The 25,677-nt window shown below is 43.4% G+C and overlaps 1 protein-coding gene across 1 annotated transcript; it reads left to right on the top strand.

Moving 5' to 3' along the window:
- Positions 1-24,861, top strand: EGLN3 (egl-9 family hypoxia inducible factor 3). Its single transcript, XM_002200512.7, has 5 exons — positions 1-730; positions 20,561-20,680; positions 22,542-22,678; positions 23,367-23,440; positions 24,533-24,861. The coding sequence occupies exons 1-5, from the start codon at positions 374-376 to the stop codon at positions 24,568-24,570; spliced, it is 726 nt and encodes a 241-aa protein (XP_002200548.1). The 5' UTR covers positions 1-373; the 3' UTR covers positions 24,571-24,861.
- The last annotated feature ends 816 nt before the right edge of the window (positions 24,862-25,677 follow it).

The following is a 25,677-nucleotide window of genomic DNA, read 5'->3' as shown; positions in this document are numbered from 1 at the left end:
CACGTGCGGCGGCGCGAGCACACATCCCGCACGTAGCCGGCGCGTTAATCAGCGCGGGGCCATCTGCCGCCCTCCTCGCCGCGGGCGGGGACTGCCCGCGCCCTTCCCGCACGCCCCGGACGCTCCCGCGCACTGCTGGGGCGCCAGCGGCAGGAGCAGCAGCGCGGGGTCTCGGCAGCACCGCCGCTCCCGCAGCGCCGGGCCGCGGTGCGTAGCCGAGCCCGCAGCGGCCAAAGTTTTACCTCGCCTCGCCTGGCCTCGCGCCGCGGCGGAGCCCCTGCCCGGCTCGGCCTGGAGCGGACGGCGGCCCCACGGGCATCGCCTCCCAGCGCGGGCGCCTGCAGGGCAGCGGCGCGCCCGTCCCCGCCGCGCCATGCCGCTGGGACACATCATGAGGCTGGACCTGGAGAGAATCGCCCTGGAGTACGTCGTGCCCTGTTTGCACGACATCGGCTTCTGCTACCTGGACAACTTCTTGGGGGAGGTGGTGGGGGACTGCGTGCTGGAGCGGGTGAAGCGGATGCACCGCGACGGAGAACTGGCCGACGGGCAGCTAGCCGGCCCCAGCCGCGGAGTCGCCAAGCGGCATCTCCGCGGTGACCAGATCAAGTGGATCGGAGGCACGGAGGAGGGCTGCGAGGCCATCAACTTTCTCCTCACGCTGATAGACCGGCTGGTGATGTACTGCGGGAGCCGGCTCGGCAAGTACTACGTGAAAGAGCGATCCAAGGTAAGGGTCCGCGGGGCTCCGTCCGCCCGCCGGCACGGGCTCCCAGCCGGCCCGACCCGCCTCGCAGCTGCCGGCGGGACCTGCCCCAAACTTTCCACGGGCACTCGTCCGTGGCGCGTCGGCGCTATCGGCGGGTGCCCGTGGCTCGGGCAGTCCCGTGGGGCTGTCCCGCAGCACCGCCCCGGGTGGCGGAGGCGCCGTGCGCTGCCCGAGGGACTCCCGTGACGGCAGTCGCTCTCCAGCCCTCGCCGCCGGGTGCGGGGGTCCCGCTGAAAGCGGGGCCGCCCCGTGCGGGTCCCTCACCCCGCCGGTGCCAGCAGCGCTCCGGGCGGCTTCTCGCAGCTCCCCTTGTTGGGTTTTCTCCGGGCTTTTTCGCTGCCGGACCCCATCCAGTCCCTTGCCTTTTCACCTGTGTGACACCGGCCATCCCTTCGCAGCCGTCCCGGGGGCTGCAGGTGGTTCCTTGCTTCTCGAGGTGGGACTGGAGCCGACTGCACTCCGGTTCTCCTTGCGCTCACCCCAGGTGCGGACAGGGTGGACCAGTGCGGGGCGTACCCCACCAAAAACGTCTAACCTTGGCTGTTTCGGGGGGCGAGCAAGGTCTCCACATTCTCCCTGGGAACGTAGCCGGCTCTGATCCGATTGCTGTTTTCGCCCATGTATTATCCTGAATAGTTTCGCGGTTCCGACTCTTGTCGCCGTTCTACAGCTGAAGAGGTTATCGTTACTGCATTGAGTGTGCCCAGAATACGGTATGTTTAGTAGTTTGAGCACAGCAAACTTTTGTTTTAAAGAGACAAATTGTTTTTTCTAGGCTTTCTCAGAAATGAAGGGGACTCTTGTATTATTAGTTTCTTTCCCGATGAAGTTTATTTGCACTTGCAATGCCATTAGTGTGGGGTTAACTCGTCTTTTCTTTCCTTGTCTGTTTTGCTACGGCAAAGTGTACTAACTTGGAACTAAGTTTACTTTGTTGTCCTGAATGCTGAAAACATCCTTATTTCCTTATTTCTGACTTGACATAGTACATTTTCAAAAGGTCCGCTGCTGTTAGAGATATGCCAGAAACAAAAACAATGAAAGTTTTTAAAAATTACAATAGGGAGAAGCTAGGCATTTCTCTTGATCCTAACTTGCACTGACTAAGGGCATGTGTGAGTGGTATTGGGATTCCCCCCTGAAAAATGATGAAAAAGGTACAGTGATATTTACCAGTTGCTTGGGAACACACTGAAACCTTTGCATGCATCTCCACGCATTTACACACGGTAGTGAGAATAATAAAAGTTGAAACATTGTTCCTTATGCTTAGCTCTTTAGAATTAATGATCATCAATTCAGTTAAAGCTTGGGTAGGTATGTTTTAAAAATATGGGTAGTTTGGATTTTACTTATTCCTGTTGAGAGCCTTGTATTAGGAGGCACAAATAACCATCCTGCCTTGGCACATCTTTAAGGTCATCCTTATCCTTTCTCTGGGTGATTTCTGTTTACTACTGAAAGTGCATTTCTGGCTAAGGGGGTGTGTGCAAGGGTGGATATTGAGGGGGGTTATTTAAAAGCTGGATTGATGTGAAAGGAGGCTGTCCAGACTTTTTACAAGGTATTTAGAAAACAAATCAGCTGGATGAATGAAGGCTGTTGGTGCTGGCTGGGAAGAAGGGTCTTTTGGGCAATGGTTTTGGGTTGTAGAGATGGTTTTAAAACAGTTTTGGTGTTTTTGAAGGCATTCTTGTACAAATAGTAATAAAAAATAGAACATATAAATAGGCAGCAAGCTATTTACTATGAAGAAAGACCTCTGGCTCTTGTGCCTTAATGTGAAAGTTGTCAGACTCCAAACAGCACATGGAAGTGCTGCACAACAGTCAGGGACTGAAAGGGACTCAATATCTCAATATTGTTTGTAAAACCAAATGCAGAGAAATTTTCATCAGTCATTAATAGTAACCAATCCACTTGTTATAGTAATAAGTACCATGGGTATGTGAGGCCCTGGAATAGCAGCTGCTGTCTGTAACTGAGATGTAGGATGCCTTCAGCAGAAAGATTATTCCTGTGACTAACAACTGATTACTACAGTGCATGCAGGTTCCTATGTTGGTTTAAGACATTTCTCTTCTACCACTAAACCTTCCCATTCTGCTTATCTGAAGTCTTATGAATGCATACACACAAATCCTAAATTTAAATTCAGCAAATTTTTATTTTATCTGTCAGATTATGTATGTAAATGAATGCCCACAAAACTTTCACAGCTTAACATTTGTGGGGATGTGGGGTGTTCATGGGCGACTGGACCAGAACTTCTTTGTGGGACATGTGCTGTTGTAATTTATTGTTTTGGCATATAGATATTACTCAGAACTAAGTTCAGAACAATTCGTTTAAAATGTAAGCCTTTAGGTACATGCTAACTCAATTTGTCATGAAAAAGTACTTATGTCAGATCAGCCCATCATTATTTAAAGGTTTATACTTTTAATAAGTAGTCTATGACTTTAGTATTCAGCCTATATTTTGGAAGAAGGTGAGAATGAATTTATGTCAGATCATGTCAGTTTAGTGTGAAGTGCTTCATATTTTTGTCGCTACACAAACATAAGTCCTAAACAACTTTTGTCCATAAAGGAAATTTTCCTTTCAGCTAAATTAGAGAAACAAGTCAGGATTCTCCTGTTTCCAAATTAATTTCAAGAGAGCTAAGATTGTATTAAAGAGAACAAATGGAAGTAAAATTTTCAAGGGCACTGGATATTCACAGGAGTTGCTGGTTGACTTTTGCGGGCTGATCATGAAATGTAACTTTTCATCTTTGCAGACCAGTGATACAAATCTATCTTTGGTGAAAGTTGTATTTGAAAATACTGTCTGGTTAAATGCTTGAGACGTGGTTAAAGGTTGATTGACCTAATGCACTACTTGTTGGCTTTTGCATTCTCATAAACTAGTCTCCATTTTCTAGCAAGATAATATAATGGTTCCCCTTTTCTAGTAGGTCAATGGCTAAGGACATCGCTGAGACATAATTGACCCAAGTTCAGTCTTCTCAGAGTGAGAAGATTGATGTCCTTGCGCAGAGGGATGTTCTGGCATGAGTACAGAAGTCACTGTTTTTGAGGACCTGTCACTACTCTGCTGGAGCTTTACTTGGTGGAGAAAAGCTAGTGGCTGTTTCAGGTCAGAAGCAAAGCTGCAGCTTGGTGTGTGAGGCCAGTCACCCAGAGTGCCCTCTGGATCAGGTGATGCTCCAGGGACTGCAGGTGGAAGGGTGATGTGCTGCAGCTTCTGACTCCCCAGGACCCAAAGTTCTTTCCTGGGGTTAACTGCCATTTTCAGGGCCTTGAGGGGGTGCCCTGTAGGAAAATACTGTACTATAAATTTCTCCTTGAAGACTTGAGAAATGTTTTGGTGGTTGGTTGAGTGTCTGGAATTTTTTTTAAGAGCATCTGTGGAGCCTGGGAGAACTTGGAAGTCCCTAATATGAGGAAGCGGGGGACAGAGTATGGTAGGAACCAGGTTGGCTGGCTGGTGTGTGGAAATGTTAAAGTGTTAACTTGTTTGCAGTGGGGTGCCTGTGTAATTCATCTGCTGCTAAGAGGCTGTGGTATTGCTATTTTCTCATTTTGCCTCTGCTGGAGGAGGGCAGCTCTCCCTGTGGCTGGGCAGGGTCCCAGAGCAATGCCATCCGTGCCTGCTGCCCTGGGCTCCCTCAGCTGACTCAGCGCTTGACGCGCTGCCAGCGCTGCGTTGTCCTCACGGCGAGGGGTGGAAGGTACTTTGAACTGGTGTGGCTGCACTCTGAGTGGACTCTGCACCTCGCCGTGAGAGCAGCACCTCCTGCTCTGAGTCACAGATACCTTCTTGGGTACCACCAAGGGCTGAAATCCATGTCAGTGCTGCCACTGAGGACCTTCAGTCCATCTTCCACCTGCTGGACACCAGTGAGGCCTTGTGGTTTGAAAAGAAAGCAAGAATTCATAATCTTAAAAGCTGCTTTGTGTTGAAGGAAGCCTGTGACTGGTGTTTTCAGTTCAGAACTGCCTGTATTCAGTGTCAAGTGTATAGCCTGAAGTTTAAGAAGAACCCTGTTTTCAATGTGAGATTAGTTAATTTAGAAGTCCCTATGGGATGTGAACCCCCTCAAAAATGTGCGTCCTCTGCTTGTTGCCATAACACCACCCTGCTCATCCCACCCTGGTGGACCCTCTCTAATGGTCACAGGAGAAGTAAGTCTTTTGTGGTGACAGTTCATAGCTAGTGAGTGTTTGCTGGAAACCAGAGTGAGTTCTTCTGCCTGTCACATGATGGGGTGTTCCTAGGTAGGTTTTGAAATATGGCCTGCATAGCAGGTTGTTATCAAGATATATGTTCCTAAGGATTGAAGAAATGGATGAGATGTCACGGCAGTAGTTTTACAAAGTCCCTCATAACTTGGGTAAGGAGGTAAGGTATTTTTGCATTTATATATGAAGAAAGAAAAGCGCTGTTCTATAACATTCAAATTCTATCCTTTGCAATGATAACACAGTGCAATGCTGAATTTTCTCATTTGAAGAGTGAGATAACAGAAAACTCTAGCTATAGTAGGCTGAAGAGTGGTACTGCCTCTTGAGATATACTGGTATGTTACAAAGGTATTTTTGATACTTGGGTAGCAGCATGCCTTACAATTAGTTTACAATGGGAGGTCTGATGAATACCACCATCCAGAAGAAATGTGCATAATTTCTTTCTTCTAATCAAATGCACATGTTCTGCCATAATGCACAAGTTCAAATCTGTTCTTCTGGCCAGCTGCCGTCAGAGTCCAGAGCCACTGGAACTGTAAATACAACAGACAAGTCATTTTATGATATGAGACTGAAGAATTCAGCATTGGCACAGATCCTAGTGTGGTTGCTTTGGCTCAGTGTCAAAGCTGATGTTTATATCTGAGTTTGTCAAGCAAGATTAGTTAGCCTGGTTAATTATACACAGGAATGTATAATTTTTACTTGACAATCAGATGTGTATAATCTTGGGCATATTAACACTTGTTTTTGTTCTTCATCAAATTATTCTCAATGACTTTTGAAACTTTCAAAAGAACTACTTCTCTGAAAGAGGCACTTGGAGAATCTTTTGGGTAAATTCTTTCAGCAGGGACAGGGCATTGGAGAAATGGATCAATATTTTACAGACAGTGATGCACATATCTGTAAGTGGGTTCAGAAGCATGGGAAGCCTCTAGGGAATGGTATTTGAGTTAATACTCAGGTGTTGAAGTTGCAAGCAGCTTGAATTCAGTAGCTTTATGCATCATCACTCTTAAAAACCTGACTGTAGTGCACTGGCAAACTTATTTAATGGTAGGTAGCTGCAAAAACCGGCTGCCTTCAGTGTGTGTTACACCAGAGCCTTTGGCTGCTAGGGGGCTTTTCTTGGTCCTCCTTTCCCCCTCTTGCCAGAGAAGTCTGTATCCACCCAGCGACCTTTATCACACGGTGCCAGGAAGCTGTCCACGTGCTTTACAGCCATAGTCCTGTATGAGCAAGGCAGAAGGTAGTTAATCCTGTAAGTGAAGGAAAATGTCAGTGCTCTCAGGCAATGTAAAGATATGAATTATCTGTTTATCCTGACTTTGTGCATGTGTTTGTGGCATCAGGGCATTTTTTTTGTTGTCTGTAATTTTACAGTCCAGCAGAGAGTCTTGCTAGACTCTGTGTTACACAATGGTGGCAAAGCAGTGAAGTTTTCCACAATCTCTCATATATTGGTCATGCATTTTCTGCAGTAACTTTTTATTCATTGATGTGCCTGCTCTGTTAGCAGCTCTTGCTACTACCATGTTAGCTTTTAATGCCAGGGACTTGCAGATGTTTCCTTACTGGTGTGCTGGCCAACAGCTTGATCACTTGCAAGCCTAAGTATGTGCCACTCAGTTTGCTTTTATGTGAGAACCCATTGCTCACTGAATGCTGGTGTGACTGTAATACAGGTGGCATTAAGGCCTCTGTGTATGGGGAGTGTTTGTCCTTTGTACTCTCAGGGATGTGTGTGTGGCATCACAAGGTACAGTATCCTTGGGAAAGCCACTGGGGAAATGACAAGATTCAGAGTTCAGTGCCCTGTCCTGCTGAGCTTGCATTTTTGGAGGGAGGAGAGCTGGCCATGGCATCACAGAATGAATAGTTTGGAAAAGACCTCTGAGATCATTGAGTCTATGCTGTGAGCGAACACCACCATGGCACTGAGTGCCACATCCAGTCACCTCGAGGGACAGTGACTCCACCACCTCCCTGGGCAGCCCATTCCAATATCTAATCATCCTTTCTGCAAAGAATTTCTTCCTAATGATCCTTGCTATTAATATTTGTGTGCCTTTTCCCAAGGTAATTGTTAATGAATAATTCAGTCCATTTCATACAGTTCATTGCCAAGAGCAGTATATGTTAAAATGGACATTGATTCTCATAACACTGATGCAGTACAGGAGGTATGCAGGAAAAGTGGCTTGTTACTTTGCATTAAAGATTCCAGCTGTGTTAATCCCAATGTCTTTATTTGATTTCACAGTAAACTCTTCTTTCTCTGACTTCCAAATTTATCTGGATGGTGGCTCAATGTAATACAGACTTATCTTGCATGTTACTTCCTGAGAAATTTGCTTGATTTATTACATGGAAGTATCCTCTTCCATATTGCACAGAATTTTTTTCTAAACTTTTTTCCTGAGGTGGTGGTGGAACAGTACTGCAAGTCCTTCCCATTTGTGTGTGGAAGCGATGAGAGAGGGAGGAGATAAAAATGCATACATGCACACATACATTGTGGCTCTAAATAGATAAATGTTTGATGTTTCCTGAACAAACTAAATACACTTAGGGATCAATACTTTTATCAAATGTTTCAAGATGACTCTTCCTAAGACGAGGTACTTTCTTCCTTTTTGTTTCTTTGAGGTATTCACTTTTTTCTGCTCCTCTTGCAATTGGATTTTTTTCCCACTGTGTAGCAGCAGGCCCCATAGCACTCACCCATCTTGCAGTGGATGGCTTGAGAGAATGAGGCAGTTAGGAAGGAAAGCCTAGGAGTGTTTCTGGTTTTACCTCTATGAAGGAGGATGTGTGCATACCAGCTTGAGGGAATTTAAAGCCCTGGGTTGGAGTTGTCATGACTTTAATCCTTCTGTCACAAAGCTGAAGACTGAAAAAACATTGTTAAAATTAAAAAGCTGCCAACAACATGTCTCCCTAAGCTTCTGTGAAAAGACTTTATTGGTAAGGTTTATTAGTAGAGGAGCTCTTGGGAAGAGGTGTTTTGGAAACTGCTTCTGGTACCTGTGCCTATGGCTGATGGCTGCTGTGATGGACTCCAGGGTGAATAACTGATGCAGTGGTACAGAACTTGGTGGGGCTTGACAGAAGACTTTGACTGATGCATAACAATTTGTAACAGTTTTTTTAAAGTAACCTGTTATTGCTTTGAAAAGATGTTACAGAGTTGGTCAGAAAAGCAAGAAGGTCTCTTTGTTCAGTCAGTGAGGTGAAGGAAGATCATGAAGGAGGCTCATGCCAAGTAAATAATCTATCATCTCCTGCTGTTTAAACTATTTACAGGCACGTCATCCCATCAGCACACCACTCGTGATCATTCCTGTGAATGATGTGGAGAGAGCTGTAAGCTCTGTTTCCCCTCCATCACTCGCACATATGCATCTAGTATCTCTCAGTGACAGAAAGGAACTTCTTCCCCTACAGCCATTTTTCTCTTGACATTGTGCTTTGATAAGATTAGTAGGTGAATAAACTTAGTACCAACATGCAAAGCACTTAGTAGAAACCTACTTGTTGCTCTGATTTTTCACAAATAAAGTAATCAAAGAGATTTTTGCTGACCATAGTGGTTCCATGGAGGCTTACTAAATGTTCATGTTTAGCCACCCAGATAAAAATGAGTAGTCTAAATGACAGGACTACACCATAGCACTCTATCTGCACTGACTGGAAACAGCACAGTTTCTCCAAAGCTTTGCAGTTGGAAATGACAGAGTAACCATGTCTTTTGCCAAACATCAGGAAATTGCATCCTACTTAGTAACAAAAAAAGATATCCATTTTGAGTCTTGTGTCTATCTAGTTCACGTGAATCCTTTGGTCAAAATAAATAGTTTGTTTTCTGTACTTTCTTTCTGGATCTGACAATCCAAACATGATATGTCTGCATTTTTCCTGTCTGTAAGTCATAATATATTAATCATTGCTTATGTGTTCTTGAACTGTAATTTTTTATACAAAGTGATAAGACAAATATTTTTAAAATCTTGGCTCCAGTTCAGCAATTCACTTAACTACTCGTTCTTAAAAACACTTTCAGATCAATGGGACTTCAAGCACATATTCTGGTGCTTGGCTTAGGCTATGCTAGAATATGTTTAGAAAACTTCAGGAAAAGGTGCGTGTCTTGTGCCATCCCTGGTGTTTGTATAATTTTTTTTCTTACATTTGAAATGCAGGTCATTTTTTATGTAGTCTCCTGGGAGGCACCAAGGAGCCTCACTAGATGAAATAGATAGTAGCTATGTTTTTTATCTGATGTTTGCAACTGACTGTCTTATGGCAAACTTGTCTTAATACCATTAACAGTAGCACTTATTCCAGTAATGCACACAAAGAGATAGGCAGTGTGTGGTGAGGAATGCCATATGGAATGGGAAAAGCCTGGGGTGTAAGAACAGTGGGCTTTGTGGTGGTGGGGATTGGCATGGAGCTTCCTGACTGCCTTGGAAATCCAGGGAATGAAGAAAGCTTCTTGCATAGCCCCTCACTGGACCATGTGGGTAGAAAAAGCAGAGCAGAACCAGGAGAATTTGAGAGAGGAGATATTAAAGAAGTAGTGGGAGGAGGGAAGTGTCAATTAGTCCTCAACTTACCTGTGCCTGGGTTGTTAGCTTACCTGTGCCTAGGGTGTTGTTCTTGCTGCTGGAGACTGTATATGTAACTGCACCCTTCCCTTCTGATTTCCCACAGGAAATCTGGTATAAGTGGTTTGAAAAGTGGAAAAAGCTTAATCATAAATGCTGAAACATGTCCTGCATCTAAGACATAAAAGCCATGCCATATAAGTAGATGTGCATGTACAGGAGAGAGTCCCCCAGTTACCAATGTATTGATAACTCTGTTCTTGACAATATTCACCAACATTTCCACCTAAATAAGTTAACTTGCCCTCTGTCATCTGCTGTATGGAGCACATGCATGGTGTCTCTGAAGCAGGCCAACAGGAAGGGTCACTACCTGGTTAACTATTTTACACATTTCCTCCTCATGAAGGAGCAGTGAGAGGATTTGTGAATGCTGGTCCTCATTGCCAAATTTGGTGTAATTCAACATTTCATGGTGGTCGAACACTGAAGTCTCAAAGTTGTGTATTTTACCAAGATATCTGAGTGCATTAACTTGATGTTTAACTGGTGATGATGTAAAGGCTCAGTGCAGTCTCACATTTGCACTGGTAGTTTCTTGGCAAGAATAAAAATGTAGTTAACATGTTTTTTGTTTGTTTCTTTACACTTGTATGTCTGCAACTGAAGCATTTTTTTTTTTTTCTTTGCTGGCACTTGGTAAAAGCATGTTTCACTACTTACCATCTGTAGAAGCTACTGCTGCTAGTTATAAGCTGTATTAGTACAATGTTTTGGCTGCAGTTAGAAAAGGCACTGCCTGTGCCAATGCTTACCATAGCTACAGGCAGACATAGTACCTATTTGACCCCCACACTGAAAAGGGCATATGTAACCCTATAGCTCTGCCTCTTCCTCAAGTATCTGTCCTGCCTTTCCCCTCTGTGCTTTTCACCACAGAGATGCATTTGTACTCCATACCTCTAGCAAAGCCAGCTGCAGGACCCCCACCAGGTGGTTTCTTACCCCTGCTCTTACTACAGCCTCTTGTGCCTATGCAGTCACTATCTCTCATCTCCATCCCAGGGAGGAGACAGGGATGAGGGCTGCTTTCTCTGGCTGCCCAAGCAGCTGGTGTCCTGGGAGAGCAGCCTCTGTCCAACCTCCAGCTTAGCTCAGCCTTGGCTTCCCCTGTGGTGGCTCTGAGTACATACTGCTCTTGTCACATTGGCTGCCAGAAGAAAGATTATGGAGAGGAAGAGGAAGAAGGACGGAAGTGAGCCAGAAAGAACACTCCAGGCTTTCTGCATCCTCAGGAAACATCCTGAAGTCTCACCAGAGAGACTGCCTCCCTTGCTCAACAGTTACAGTGCTTCCTGCAAAAACTACCTTAGATGCTATAGAACATTATTGCTGTAAGACTCGGTCCTGAACTGGGCCTTGAGAAATCTCCTAAAGGCTGCTGCTTCAGTGAGCTGTGGTGGTGGGAATGACTGGGTAAGGCTCCAGAGGGGACTGCAGCAAAGCAGAGCAGCAGGTGTGAGCAGGCTGAAACCTGTCAGGCATGGATGTGTCCCTGTGCAGGGCCACTGCCCCAGCAGGAGAGTCGAAGCCTGTGTCAGTGGCTACAACACAGCTGGCCTTTAGGTTGGTCTCTTCTGTCAGGTGGTGGCAGCATAAATCCATGGGAGACACTTGACCAGTGAATAAAGAGAAAACAGAATTCGGCAGCCCGTGTTCAAATCCAGAATCTAATGTTGTCCATGGCTGGGTTAAGGAACAGGCTTCCTTGTTCAGGAGATGAGAGCTTTTGTGAATACCTTTGAGACATGCTGATGTAAGGCTGGCAGTCAGTTTGTGGTGTGTGCATGTCTGTCTATGTGTGCTTGCTTTGCTCGGAGTTGCTGAGTGTCTGTCTACACGTACCTTAGTGGTGCGAGTACCAGCTGTGTACGTGGTGGAGAAGGAAGGCACTAAAACACTTAAGAAAATTTATATATTTTTTTTTTACCAATACATTTTATTGCCTAGCCTTAAAATAGGTGTAAAATTTTATTATTACAAATTTACCTTGAATATGAATATCTTGTTTCCTTTCCTGCACGGAAAGATGGCATGTCACTGAGTACACATCTATCCACTTTAACTGAGAGATTACACTGTTGTAAAGTGCACAGGTAGACAGAGCAGTACAACTTCATGTGCAAGCAAAGCCTTAGAGGTAAAGACTACAAATTATTGAACCATAGTAGAAATTATTTCTGATGGTAATTTGTTATAGATAATTTTAATGGGTTTTACACCTTATTATTCATTCAAAATCTTATGCAGGATACTGTTATCTAGTCAAGTCCTCTGTAAAGGTGTGGGTGGGCAAAAGATGAGTGAGATGGCTTCCTTCCAAAATTAACATAGGAGATAACTGGTCTCATCAATTAGCATTAATTTGGTTTTACTGCTGTGATAACAAGCACTAAGAACGTTGATCTCTCTGTTTATGCAGCGCAGTGATGTCTTAGGAGCCTCAGGAGCCCAGACGGCTCTGACAGGGAGGACCCTTGAGGCATGTTTGGGGCACCTGCCAAGTGTGGTGGTGCTTCTCTGAGCCCTGCATTCCTCTCTGGCAGTGAAGAGTGTTTTTCACTGAGCCAGAGGGGGCAAAGGGAAACATCTTCCCCAGTGTGGTGCTGCCTCTGGTGTGGTGGGATCATGCGGGGTCACAAGAGGCGTCCTGGGTGGTGGCCTCAAGGAGGGCTGTTCTTGGCAGCTGGGGCCTCCTGTCCCCTCGGCACACCTGCTTCAAGGTAGTGGCTCCTCACCTCCGCCTGCCAGGACGTCCGGAGCTGCCCCCGATGAGCTCGCGGGAAGTGTTTGAAGTGCTGCGTGCCAAATGTGAGCTGATAAGTCTTGTGGGCTCTGTTGCTCACTTGCCCTGGGCCCACGGGCTAAAAATAAATGGGTAATAATAAAAAAAGATGTTGGCAGCTCAGACAGCTCCAGCAGAAGCAAAAGTTTGCCTATATTGTGGCTGTCTTTCCTGACCTTTATTAGTGCAACCACAAGAGCATCAAAATATGCAGTTATTTAAATGTTGCAAACAAAAAACCAGAAAGTGGTGTAATCCTCTGGGTGACTAGTAGCAGAACTGAAAAGGTCTGACTTGCTGATGAAGAATGAAAGGCTGGAATATTTCAGAAACTGAGATTATCTTTCTACCCCACAGATGAGAAATGTTCCTCAGAGGATGTCTGTGCTGGTTACCAGGCTTTTATTCCCTGCTGAGAAACTGAACATACAGGGACAGTCCTCACAGATTTCCTTAATGAGCTTGCACTTATTTATGAATTTGCCTTTCTGCGGGGGTGGTGCTTATCACGATGTCCCCCAGGGCTCATTACAGGGGATGCTTTCTCCATCTGCATCAATTGCTTGGGATGCTTTCTCATTAGTGCAGCTTGGCCAGGTTTGGTTCTTTGGGGAGAGGAGAGGGCTGAAAGAGTTTTCTGGGTGATGAAAGAGTGCTTCAGCAAACGGCAAAAATAATCCTAAATGTAATTAGACAGCATTTATTTTAAAGTGTGGGAGATAAGCCTCTGTGCTTGCGCTTGCAGCGCAGGAGGGAGGGACAGCTCAGTAAGAACGAGAGCCGAGACGTGCCTTGAGCGGCTGTGTGCTCGCTGCCTGTGTGGGTTTCCCCTCTTCCCTCCGCAGCCTCTGTCTGAAGTGCGCTCTGGAGTAAAGTTTGCATTTGATGGCCGATGGGCTCACGCTCCGCACGTAGCGCTGTCGTTAAGCCATCATCCCGCTGGCCCCCAGCCAGGGCTCCGAGGCGCAGGGGCGGGCGGTCTCTCTAAACTGAGCAGCCTTTATTGATACATCGATGCACTGCGCATGTTTACAGCTGCTAATTGGAGACTTAATCTGAATATCCTTGACTGAACTAATTCACTGGCAATAGCCTTTTAAATTTCAGGTCCCGCCGTGTTGGTATGCCTGCTCTTCGCAGCACGCTAATCGCTTCTGGAGCGGCGCTGCCGCTGTGTGCGTGCAAGGTACAACGACCCACTAACAACACGGGCCAAAGCGTAGGTTTAGGTCAGAGGAGGATGTAAAATAACAAATCTTGCCTGATTCTGCATTTGCAGAATACGAGAGAAGCACTTGAAGTACTGGGGAAAACTGTTAATTGACATGCACACAGGCATATGTAGATTAATTAAGCATACAAAGAAATAATTAATTCTTTTAATTACTACAACAGGCATAGATGCTCACTGCAAGGACAGTTCTGATCCTATGGTGGTTTCAGATTTGTTTCCTTAACTTTTAGTGTTCTGTTTTCTCTGTGCTGTGCCCAGAGGCTGAATCCAGAGAATTTGGGTGGTGGTCTGAAAGCAGTGCTGGTTTCCTTGGCTTTTTAAAAAATGTGAGCAATGTAGACAGTATACAGTGGTAGATGAATGCTTGGATCTCTTTTGCCCTTGGAAACCTGGGCACTTCTTCCGTAGTCAGATCCTTTCAGAGTTTTTGAAATGTCCCTTGACTTTTGGATCCTGTAGGATCCCAGGACATATCCAGCAGTGGGAACAACTCAGCAGAGCTCACTGCTGTCTCCAAAGGCTGGTCCACAAATGCTCCCTGTTCTCTTGACAGTTGCAGATGGCTGCTGCCCATATGAGACACGGCTGTTTCCTGCCTTCCCATTTCACAGTGGCACTGCTTTGGCAGCCAGCTTGAACTTGAAGGGCATCCAGATTTATTTCCAAGTGTGTGTTCTGTTAAGGAAAAAAAAAAAAAAAAGGAGTCACAGGCTGAAACAGTCCTTCATATTAATAGGCTATGAAAGACTAAATTTTGTTGCCAATTATTAGGAAAGCTTCTTAAGCCCCATCACAGATTCATTTAACAGGGAGCTCATTTTTCAAGCAGCATCAGTCTGTGATCTGGCTTCCTTACAGACACCTTCCATAAGATTTCAAAGCTTATTAGAGGCTCCTTGAGCTACAACTAGATAACATGCCAGTCATCAACAGATGTGTGGCATGGAGGTAATCCATGAACAGAGCTTTCACGGGTAGCTCTTTTTTCTACCCTTAGTTCTTAGAAGAAATGTAACAAGCAGGAACAGTTTTCCATCTTACAGTAATCAGAATATTATCAGGTAATAAAAGACTTTTGGTTGGTAAGCAAAAATAAACCAGTGTCCTAGCAGCTTCTTCCTGCAGATGAAAGAATAGTCTTTCCCACAATTCCCACCCTCAGGTTGTTCCTCAAAAAATTCTTTAAAAAGTGCTTTTATATATCTGCAAGCAACAAGCAAGCTGATGTGCATGCAAAAGACTAAATAAAATAAGAAAGGAGAGATGAGAGAGATGATGTTTCAGCTCTTGGAAAATCTGAATCTGATTATCAACCTTGCATGTATGCAAGGAGAAGCAAGTACCAAACCAGCTGGTGGAAGTGCTATCTGTGTAAACAGGACTTTTTTTATCCAGTTACAAGTAATAGTTTGATTGAAGACTGATAACCAAGCTATGGTGAGGAAATGAGGGACCAGTTTTTCATGCAATACTGCCACTGAAGCCCATTTCATGTGTTGCTTGACTGAAGCAAGCAGAATTTTACTCCCTCTTGGAACTGGTGATTCCCTTTCCAACAGGCACTATGCTAATGTCTCCGATTTGTTGGCGTTTCAACATAGTTTTTTTCCCTCTGTTACTTCCCATCTCTATAGAGTATTAGGTTAGACCAAACTAATATTTAATAATGTTCATGAATATTTTATACTTAACCATTATAAGCTATGCGTCAGAAAACACTTGGGTGCAATAAGAAATTAAGAAAAACCCCATGGTGTTTGTGTCAGTCAAGCCTCAACTGAGAATCTCTTGTCTTTGATCATGAAATGTCAGACTACTCATGTTCTTTTAATGTAGAGCATACTGGGTACTTTTCCCTTTCTGGATGTAAAGACTGCAAATCTATGATCTAGAATCAGGTTGAGTGCAATATACATTCAAAATGAAGACAGTCAAGTGAATCCTGGTAGTCCTAATACCCTAGAAGACTGGTCAAAAGTGATTTTTGTTTGCCTTCAAGTTCAGACTGAGAACCACATATTGGGCTGAAATTTGGGACCTTCTGACCTGGTGTAACCGCTGCTTCCTTTAAGCACTGTTCTCTTCCACTTACAAACATCTTCCATCTGAGATATTTTCTGAAATGTTCTGTTCCAAGTATCAGGCTGCTCTAGCATTGCTTATTTTGTAAATCATGTCTCACAGCATGATCCTGGCCATCAGCTAAGAGAACTTCTTTTTCTGCTTGCTAGAAGCACTGGGAGGCAGGAAAAAATTCTCTCAATGGAACAGTTGTTTTTTATCTGCCTTCAAACTTTGCTAGTGTCTTGCAGTTTGACTTGCAGATTTCTCTGGCTGACTTGAGTGTAATACTTAGACTGAATGATAGATAACTTATTTTTGCAAGCTTCTGTGCAATGTAGAATTTACTGACAATTCCTGGGTCCTTACTAAAGCTGGTAATTGCTGCTTGTTTAACTTGTGGTTGATTTGCACTCTCTTGGGAAAGCTAACATCCCTGAAAATAACAGGGCAGAAGCTTTAGTCTTGATGATTTACTTTTCATTGTCCAAGCTTTGTAGGGTTTAATTTTTAACTGTTGACTAGACTACCAGAGCATTGGTCTTCATACGGTGGTGTGTAAGTGTGGCTCCAAAAGCATGCATATGGGTATCAGTTTTTAACTATGCAGCAGTTGCATAAGACAAACTCTTCTTTTTCAACTTAGAAAAGCGGAGTGTTACAGAAATTTTCTGAGTGCTTACACTGGGAAGTTAAGCCAACCAACAGCCATTGTAATAGATTGTATTGAAAAGGAAAAAGTTAGGTACATTCCTGCTCATTACTGCCTATTATAGTAAGTTTGATTAGTTTAGGTTTCGAGATTGTTAATGAAGAGAGGAGATGCTTCCAAAAATGGAGTGTGCTCTTCTGGACAGAATAGCCAAAAGTGTAGGAAACATTTTTTACTGACACTCCATGTGCACACCTGGTAAATGGTTTGATTATTGTTATTGAGCCTCTGGCTTTTGTAGCTGGACCGTGCACTAAACTGGCAGATACCAGTGTTCACAAATTACCTAAATTAAGTCTGGGTCACGCATCTCATCTCCTGTTTCTTGTTTGCTTTAAATGAATCCAAAAGTACTGCTAACAGCTGGAATCCCTGCTGAGGCCAGCTTGATCTGCTTTGGAGCTGCTCCAGCCATTGCTCTGATAAAGCTTGATATCATTTCAACAGTCTCTAGGAACCACAATGATTTCCCTTCATTGTTTAAGGTTTCATTCAAATATTCGCTGTGCCAGGAAAAAGGATATTTCACTTCTGCTTTTCTTCTTTTGCTGCTGCTACTAGAAAACTTTTTTTCTCTTTGCTTTTCTGAAAGTTAAGCTATAGTGTGGCCCATGCTTTAGGATTCTGTGGGAATTGTTTATCTTAATCTCCAGGGATGGAGTGTTGCAGTTGCAAAAGGTGCACACTGTAAATAAATAAATTATGCATCAATGTTGGAGACAAAGCACATGTTCTAAGAGAACATATTATGTGGGGGAGGCCAGGGGAACTCTGGCCTTCTGCCTAGATTTCCATAGTAAATAAATCCCTTTCAGGATCTGCCCTTCAGTCTGCTGTTCAGTAGCTTTTTGTTTGGGACATTAAAAATAGTAGTAATATTGGATTGATTTTTAGGCAGTTCAGTAATCTCGGAGTAATGTCTGCTCTCCAAAGAGAGACTTAAGACCACCATAATTTTGTGTTGAACATTGACTTAAAAATGAGGTACTGTCAGTCAGCGAGGCTGTGACCCTGGTGTGGTGGCAGGGCTGTGCCTCGCTGGGCCTCGCTGGCATTGTCGGTGCCCGTGCCCTTGGCAGCAGCTGTGCCGCACCCAGCTCCAGCACAGCCCCCTCTCCTTGGTACTTCTAGCTCTCAGGATGTGTTGGGTTTGCAGGGCAAGGTTTTGGTAGCTGAGAGGCTATCAGGGATTTTTTGTGAGAAGCTGCCAGAAGCTTCTCCCGTGTCTGAAAGAGCCAATGCCAGCCAGCTACAGGATGGACCCACTGCTGGCTAAGTAGAGAACTTGGGAGTGAAGTTGAGCTTGGGAGGAAGGGAGAGGTAGGGGGAAGGTGTCTTAAGGTTTGGTTTTATTTTTCACTATCTTACTCTGATTTGATTGGCAATAAATTAAATTAGTTTCCCCAGGTCTAGTCTGTTCTGCCTGTGACAGTTACTGGTGGGTGATCTCTCCCTATCCTTATCAACCCATGAGCCTCTCATTATGCTTTCTTTCCCTGCTCAGTTGAGGAGGGGAGTGAAGGTGTGGCTTCAGGGGTACCAGGGTGATGTTTCCCAGTGTTTAAAGATCCTGTTTTACAAAAGGCTACTATTTTAATTGTTAGACCTGATGCAGTTCACTGCACGTGGGATGGGTGAAAGTACACCTGCATGAGGTGCTGTGCTAGTAAGTGGGATGGGGGAATACACAAACTGGGTTATCCTCACCACTGAGGGCCCAGCTTCCTCAGACCACTATTATATTGCAGAACAGCTGACCTGTGGTTTCCATCAGACTTATGCCCTTAACATGTTTCAAGCACTATGCTGTAGACTGGCCCTTACTGCCATTATCAGGCTGATGGTGAAATTAGTGCAGCTCTGGAGCAATTTGCAACAGCAGAATGACTACAGAGCAGATAGAGTCTACAGCAAGGCATCTACCTAACTGCTAGGTGTGATGGAAGAGGGCTTATTACTTGGAATTAAAAGTACTTGCTTTTGTTTAGCATAATGTCCTGAAAATGCAGGCCACTAGTCTCCCGGCATCTTTGGCCTGAGGTGTGGAGAGCAGGCCATGGTGACTTACTGCTGCCTGTAGGTACTGTTCTGGTGCTTGTTGTGGGGAAGAAAGTTAATTCATACATTGCTTACTGCTATGGGTAGGTTTTGTTCTTGGTAGCAGAGGGTTCAAGGGATCCCCTGTGCTGGCAGTAGCTTCTGTGCTGGTGTTTGTTGGCACAGTAAAATTTCCTTGTTGATTAAACTGTACCTGGTCATGTCCCATGGCAGCAGCGTGCCTTTTGCATATGCTTGGAAGAAGAAAACAAGAATTCTGGGGTTCCTAAATAAAATTTCTTAGTAAAGCCTATACTGTCAATCTCCAGCTATCAATTACATTATAAACTGTGCATATCAGATCATTGGAGCAGGTCATGCAAATGGTGCACAATTAAATCCTCATTCTGTGCCACAGGCATGTAAAAACTGTTATATGTAAAGTTAGGGTTTTATTGTCTGAATGGATGGAAAAGTAGATGGGCAAAAAACTGGTTGGACTTGGAGAGTCATGTTCCATCAGACCTCTTATACCTGGAGGCTGCTACCAAATGGGACACTACAGGAATCTGTCATGGAACCTATTAGTGTTAAACACCTTTATTTATCAACAATCTGAAACCAATGGCATAGTGTGCTCTTCAACTGCAGAAGATACCAAAATGAGAGAGACCAGTTGAAGCCCTTGAGGGCAAGGCTTCAACTAAAAGGAAACCAGATAGACTGGGGAAACAGGCCAACAGAACCTTATGAAATTAAAAATTGATAAATCTGACTCCTGCACCTGGGAAAGAAGGGCCCCTCGCAGAAGTACAGGTTGGGGGCTGCCAGCAGATCTGCTCCCCAGGGGAACCTGGGATCCCTCAGCTCATCCTGGTGGACAGTGAGCTGAACTTGAGCCTATGGTGTGCTTCCTGCACAACTTATTTATGGGAGCACAGCACACAGATCGAGGAGTGATAATTGCTCTCTCCTCATCTCTGCAGAAACCACATCAGAACACTATCTGCTATTTTCCAACTGAATTTAGTCCATCATTTCCCATCACTCTTGCTGCTAATACTGGCAAGCAATCTGGGGATGTCAGGGGAGTGGGAACAAGACTTCTATGGCAAAAGCTTTAGGGCGGATCGGTATCACTGCCAAGTAGTCCCAGTAGTGAAGAGTGACTGAGACAAGGATCTAGTACCCTACCAGCAGTCTCACCTGCTCTTGCCTGCATTCTGCTTAGGCTGCTAAGTAAATCGACTAAGTTTAATATGTTTTTGCTGTAAAAACCTTTTAAGACCTGTTGATTGCCATGTGGTTAGGAGTAATTCATGTTAGGCTTATCTCATAATTCAAGGTGAACTTTAAGCCATGAATTAAGTGATTGTATCAACAAGCCTGAAGATGATCAAAGAGAGAAACGCTATGAAAGCTATTCGGTTAGTTCTGTGGCTCAGTCCATGAAAGCAAACATGCACTGTTCAAACACAGCACAAAGGAGTTGTAGCTTTTTGCAGACTTTGCTCTATGGAGTTTTACCAACACCTCCTGGGGACCACTCACTTTGAGTTCACACAGGAGTGAATATGACAGTGACTGGAAGATATGAATAGAGGATGATGGTGGTAGTAAAGCATGACATCCTGGGATTGCTTTCTACTTTCATTATGACTGGAAAATCCGTTTTGCAATGACTGCTTATCTGTAGAAATGCAAGCAACTTTCAGCTGAAACTGCCTCAAAGTCACGTTGCTTGTAACAAGCTTGTACTATGCATACTAGTGCTCTAGTTTCATTTTTTTTCCTTTTATTTTAGTGTATTGTGAATTATGAAGGGTATTTATTTTCCAGTTTTGAATTTCACACTGGCTGAGCTGTCCTGTGAAAGACATTTGTGCAAAGATATTTTCAGGTGATGTTTGCTCTAGGTTTTGGATTGATCATCTGAAAAATAGGGAGCCAAACTGGTGGTGGGAGGATGCTTAGCAAATTAAAACTGAAGGTAGGTGTCTTGTAGAATTAATTATTTTACAATCTGTATATTTCAGGCTATGGTTGCTTGCTATCCTGGAAATGGAACTGGGTATGTTCGTCATGTGGACAATCCAAATGGTGACGGGCGCTGCATCACCTGTATTTATTACCTGAATAAGAACTGGGACTCCAAGGTGAGTAAGCCATGGGGCTGAGACAGAACAGGAAGGAAGAACTACTTTGGAACAGAGCTTCGGAGCTGTCTGTTGTTTCTGTGAACTCTGATGAACTTCTGAACTGCTGGTCCATTCTTCATATCTTCTTTTTTTTTTTTTTTTTTTTTTTTTTTTTCTGTCTGTTTTTGGCAATGCTTTGGATGTAAGAATGTGAACTGTTTCCTTATCGTCCTCTTTCCCATTCTACACACATACTGTTTTGTTGCTATAGGATAAAGCTATAAGCACAGGGCTGTATGATCTTAACACTTTGTTTAGAGGAAACAGCAGAAAAAGAAGGTCAATTCACTACAGAACAAGTGGATTGTGGGAGCAGAGTAAAATGACAACCCAAATTTGTGACTTTATCATTCTTGATACTTCAGATTAAACTGTAGAAGATATTCTAGGCAGTTCCCTTTTCTTATTTATGAAGCAGTGGGGCTTAGAAGAGGAGCAAACATGGTTTGATTCCACCAGTGGGTCTCTTGACTGGATGGAACTCTTGTTTCTGCCTATAATACTATAAGGCAGTTAAGTCAGCCTTAAATGTCCCATACCTTTAAATTAGAAACAAAAGAAGAGTTTATAAAATTGCAGGATGTCTCTTTGCAAGTCTGTCATTGTAATACACCACAAACTGTTCATGGGGGTTATTGTTTGAAAATTGTCCAATGTTGTTTGCTTCTCTAGCCTCTTTTTAGGTCAATATGTTCTTTAAGAACAGGTAAATACTATGAACCCCAATAAGTTAGTTCAGATACAGAGGCAATGCCATTGAAAAATGCAGTGTTGCAGAAAAGCATATCTTGTTACAGGGAGTATGACAGTGAAACATCTCAATGTAATAAAATGAATGAGGAGATGTGGGAGGAAATGCAAATATCCAGTTTATTTTGTACATTGCACCTGTATCCAAATAGTGAGGAGGTGTCCAAGTGAGCACTAAGAAAAGCTAACTGAAATGCAGGACACTGATGGAGTTTGTTATGTAGATGTGATGGTGGTTTTATGTAAGTGTATGCTGGAGGACATGCAATATAAGAGTATAATCATACTGGGCTTTGAAAGCAACCATGTAGCTTTAAATGTGGCTTAATAGTTTCTCACTGAAGTCTGCATGTGGCATGGAGGTACCACATCAGGTCTGTGATGCAGCATTAAAGTCTCCAAAGAGCTTTCTAACAGCAGCAGGAGAAGGCAGGATTCATCTTCATCTTTTGAAGTTTCTAGAGTGTGTGCAGATCACCAGACCTTTTTCCTGAAAATCATGGCACATGGAAAGACAGAAATTATATGGTAGAGAAACCAGGCTGTGTTATGTGTAGGGAAAATGGTGGGTGGGATCTATAATGCATTTGAGAAGTTTTACAAATCTTAACAATAAAACAAAACAGACTTCAATCTTCCTGAGGGGTAGAAGTTAACTTCTAAATGATCAGACATGGCTTCTGAAATACCAGAAGCAGTATCTAACAGTTGTTGGGGAGAGAGCCTGATCTCAGACTTGTCAGGTAGAGCAGCTCTGTCGTATTTACTGGTTCTAGAAATGTGACTGGAAGCTCAGAAGTTTCCCAGTGTTTGCTGCAGGGCTGGTGTTACCTTTATCTTGGTTCATTTGCTTTAGACAGAAGCTTAAGCTGAAACATTACAAACTGGCAAAATCAAATTGGCCAAGAGACACAGTAAGGTTTTCCAGTGTTGTCGTGTAGCTGTCGTGTTTATCATTAGATGTTTATTCCCCATTTATTAGGTGTGGAGGAGAGAGAAATAAGTTATTTCTCATGTGAATGTGTGGCTGTTTATATGTGCAAAAACTCAATCTTTCCTTTTGTTTCAGCTGCATGGTGGAATTCTTCGAATATTCCCAGAAGGAAAGTCCTATGTAGCAGATGTTGAGCCGATTTTTGACCGATTACTTTTTTTTTGGTCAGATCGAAGGAACCCACATGAAGTCCAGCCTTCTTATGCAACCAGGTACGTAGCATATTTAATATTGGTTTTGTCTAGGAAAAAACCCAGAGCATCTCTTCTACCAATATTTTTATCCGAAATTATGGCCATCATGTTTAGATACATGTGCATAAAAAATAGACAGATGTTGAATGAATTTCCTGGTTTTGAGTCATTGGGAATTCTCTCATTAAGTAAGGAGGAGCAAGCTCGAATGATACATTTCCTTATGTGCTAGAAAAAAAGGCTCTTAACCATTGACAGGAGAAATCTTCCAAGCTGGGCATAGCTGTTTAGCTGGGAGGTGCTGGGTTATTCTTTTGCCCTTGTAGCACTATAGGGATTGTTAAGGCTACCATCTGTCAGCAGGATGTGAAAAGCTGATGTGACGCAGGGCAGGCCCCAAGCTGCCTACAGGCGTCCCAGAACAGAAAAACATGCAAAGGTCTGGAAGCTACTTTTGCCCTCTGTTACCAGGGGCTGTGCTCTCTTTTGTGCCTCCAGCAGAAATTCTCACCTATATTTCTATCTGACTTGTTAAAATACACACTAAAATGCTGTCTGTGTTTGCCTATAAAGATGTGTCATTTTCATTCCACTTTTTTAGTCTACGAATCCAATTTTGGTTTTGCTTTCTCCATGAGCATAAAACTCCAGTACTCTATTTTAGTATCAAAAGTGGAAAGACATGCAAAGTTTCTTTCTTTTATAGATATGCCATGACCGTGTGGTATTTTGATGCTGAAGAAAGAGCAGAAGCCAAAAAGAAGTTCAGGAACTTAACTGGTATGATTTTTTTATAAATGTTCACCAGAAAGAATTTAATGCATTTTGATCTTTCCAAAGTCACAAACAGACCAGGAGTGGTTCTGTAGCTACAAGCATATGTAATGCATTTTTAGAAACCTTTTTCTCCTATTATTGCTAGTCAGTTATTTTATGCAAAGTGGAGAAGTTGTGACAGAAGATTCAGGCCTAGCCCTAGAATCTCCGATGAACAAAATGGGGAGAATGGTAGAGACAATTTCTTATTTGAGTCCCAAATGCCTGAGATTTTTTTCCTACCTTAGATGGCTACTCCAATCACAGGGCATCAGCTCTTCTTTTGTTATTTGGGAGGAATATTTTGCCTCCTCCAAACCCTGTTTAGTACTCTGTTTGGACTTTCATGGACAGTTTAATAATTGTGTTCTTTAAATGTTCTGAATGAACAGTGTCTGCCTTCTGCATAGTGAAGGGCAGAAGCCCACGAAGAAGTGACCCAGCTTTCTAATTTCAGCCACATTGCCTGCTGCTGGAGTAATGGCATGTGAGCCATGGACTGAGTTTTCCAGATGTGTTCCAACACCCTACCTGGGACCATGATCTAAGGGTGATGTTCAGAGCAGTTTAAGATCTGGTCTTCAGCGGCTGCCTCCTCAAAACACAGGGTGGAGAGGACTTGTCTTTTTAAAAATGTGTGCAGCTGGGCAAAGTTGTAATTAGTCAAATGATTTTCAGAACAGACTGTTTTCATCTCTGTAGCTTGTATGCAAAACAAATACTGGTTTCACCTTTAAAGAGGATCATAAAAAAAGGGGCCAAGAGGTGGTGGGGAAAAAGTATCACTGATCTGGGGTCTCAGTTTATTGGACTACTTAAATATTGCATGAGTCATTTTCAAATTGAACATGAAAAATGTGTGACTGTCCTTGTTAACATGCTGTGGTATCATAAAGTAGTTCAGTCCATGTAGTGGATTCATGCCATGATTCTGAAATGGGAAGTGTTGTTCATTGAAAACAAACCAACTTTTTTGTTTCTGAGTTTTAAAATTAATACAGTCAGAACCCCCTGGTTTAACCACTTCTTGGTTTTTTTTTTTTCTTTTTGATGTAGATGCGAGGAAGAGAGAAGCACCTCTTACTGAAGACTAATCAACTGTTCATGAACTCTTTGTGAGGAAATAAGATCCCAAAGATGACTTCCATTTCCAGCAAATAAGGGCAAAACATTTTTATGCACAAGAGTGCACTGGTTGTGTCTAGCACATGCATCTTATGCTGATGGTACTTGAGGCAGTCTCCTGTCATGCTGCATCTGGTAGAAGAAAGACTTGTTTGCTCTTTGCCTTTTGCTGGAAAAAAATAACCAGGGTTTAAAAAAAAAAAGAGTATGTGATACTCAAGCCTAGTGGTAGTGACTCAGCCAATTGGCTTTTGATCACTCTTGTAAATAAGAGAATGGTCATTGGAACTAGTGGTAAAAAACTGAATCTTATTTGCACTTTATGGGGAGAAGAAGTTCTAGTTCAATGGGAAGAAGCCTTGCAAGTTTAAAATCAGTTGGCAGACTGCTGACAGGCACAGAGAGATATTTGACATGGGAAGTTAAATTGGATATTTGTAGAGCGTTTTACGGTCTGTCCCAAATGGACCTGTTGATGTACTGTTCATCATTTTGCTGCGCAGAACATTGGTTCATCTCTTCAGAAACATGACTTCCCAGATGTTTGTCTATGCAGTCATCACATTTTCTGGATTTTGTTTGCTCTTCTAGAGGCACATTCTAGCTCTACAGCTGTACTGCCCTTTCTGTCCAGGACTGAGGGGAAAGTAGTTATGTATCTGTTCACAACTTCATAAAACCATTTTTTTTCTGTTTTGAGCAGGATGGGTTGTATGTTTTCTATTTTCACAGTTTGGTAAAGCAGCTGTTTTCTCCCAAAAGTCTGGTAAACTTGGAAGGCTTATGGGCACACAATGCATTGGCCCTTAAGGTCAGTGATATGTAGAGAAATGTTTGCTTTGTGACTTCTCCATTTGCTATGTTCTGTGAGACATAGATATGAATCTGAAAGGGAAAGATATGTCTGGCAGTCTGACAGATATATGATAAATAATGGGTTACTTAGACTTGATTTTTATGCTGCATATTCTTAGTGAACACACTTGTTTAATTTTGCATCCATATGTAATTTGAATGAAACTGCAATTCTGATTCAATTGATCTGTGATGCCAGGTAACTACTACTGCTGTGCCCT

The sequence above is a fragment of the Taeniopygia guttata genome, chromosome 5 (assembly GCF_048771995.1).
Source record: "Taeniopygia guttata chromosome 5, bTaeGut7.mat, whole genome shotgun sequence".
Lineage (NCBI taxonomy): Eukaryota > Metazoa > Chordata > Aves > Passeriformes > Estrildidae > Taeniopygia > Taeniopygia guttata.
Note: the sequence above shows the minus strand (reverse complement) of the source record. Positions and strands in the feature narration are given on the sequence as shown.

Excerpts from the sequence above, each read along its gene's own strand:
- EGLN3 (XM_002200512.7), top strand. The coding sequence starts at position 374 with ATGCCGCTGGGACACATCATGAGGCTGGACCTGGAGAGAATCGCCCTG. Across the intron at positions 731-20,560 it reads ACGTGAAAGAGCGATCCAAG|GCTATGGTTGCTTGCTATCC; the intron begins GTAAGGGTCCGC and ends TGTATATTTCAG. Across the intron at positions 22,679-23,366 it reads CAGCCTTCTTATGCAACCAG|ATATGCCATGACCGTGTGGT; the intron begins GTACGTAGCATA and ends TTTCTTTTATAG.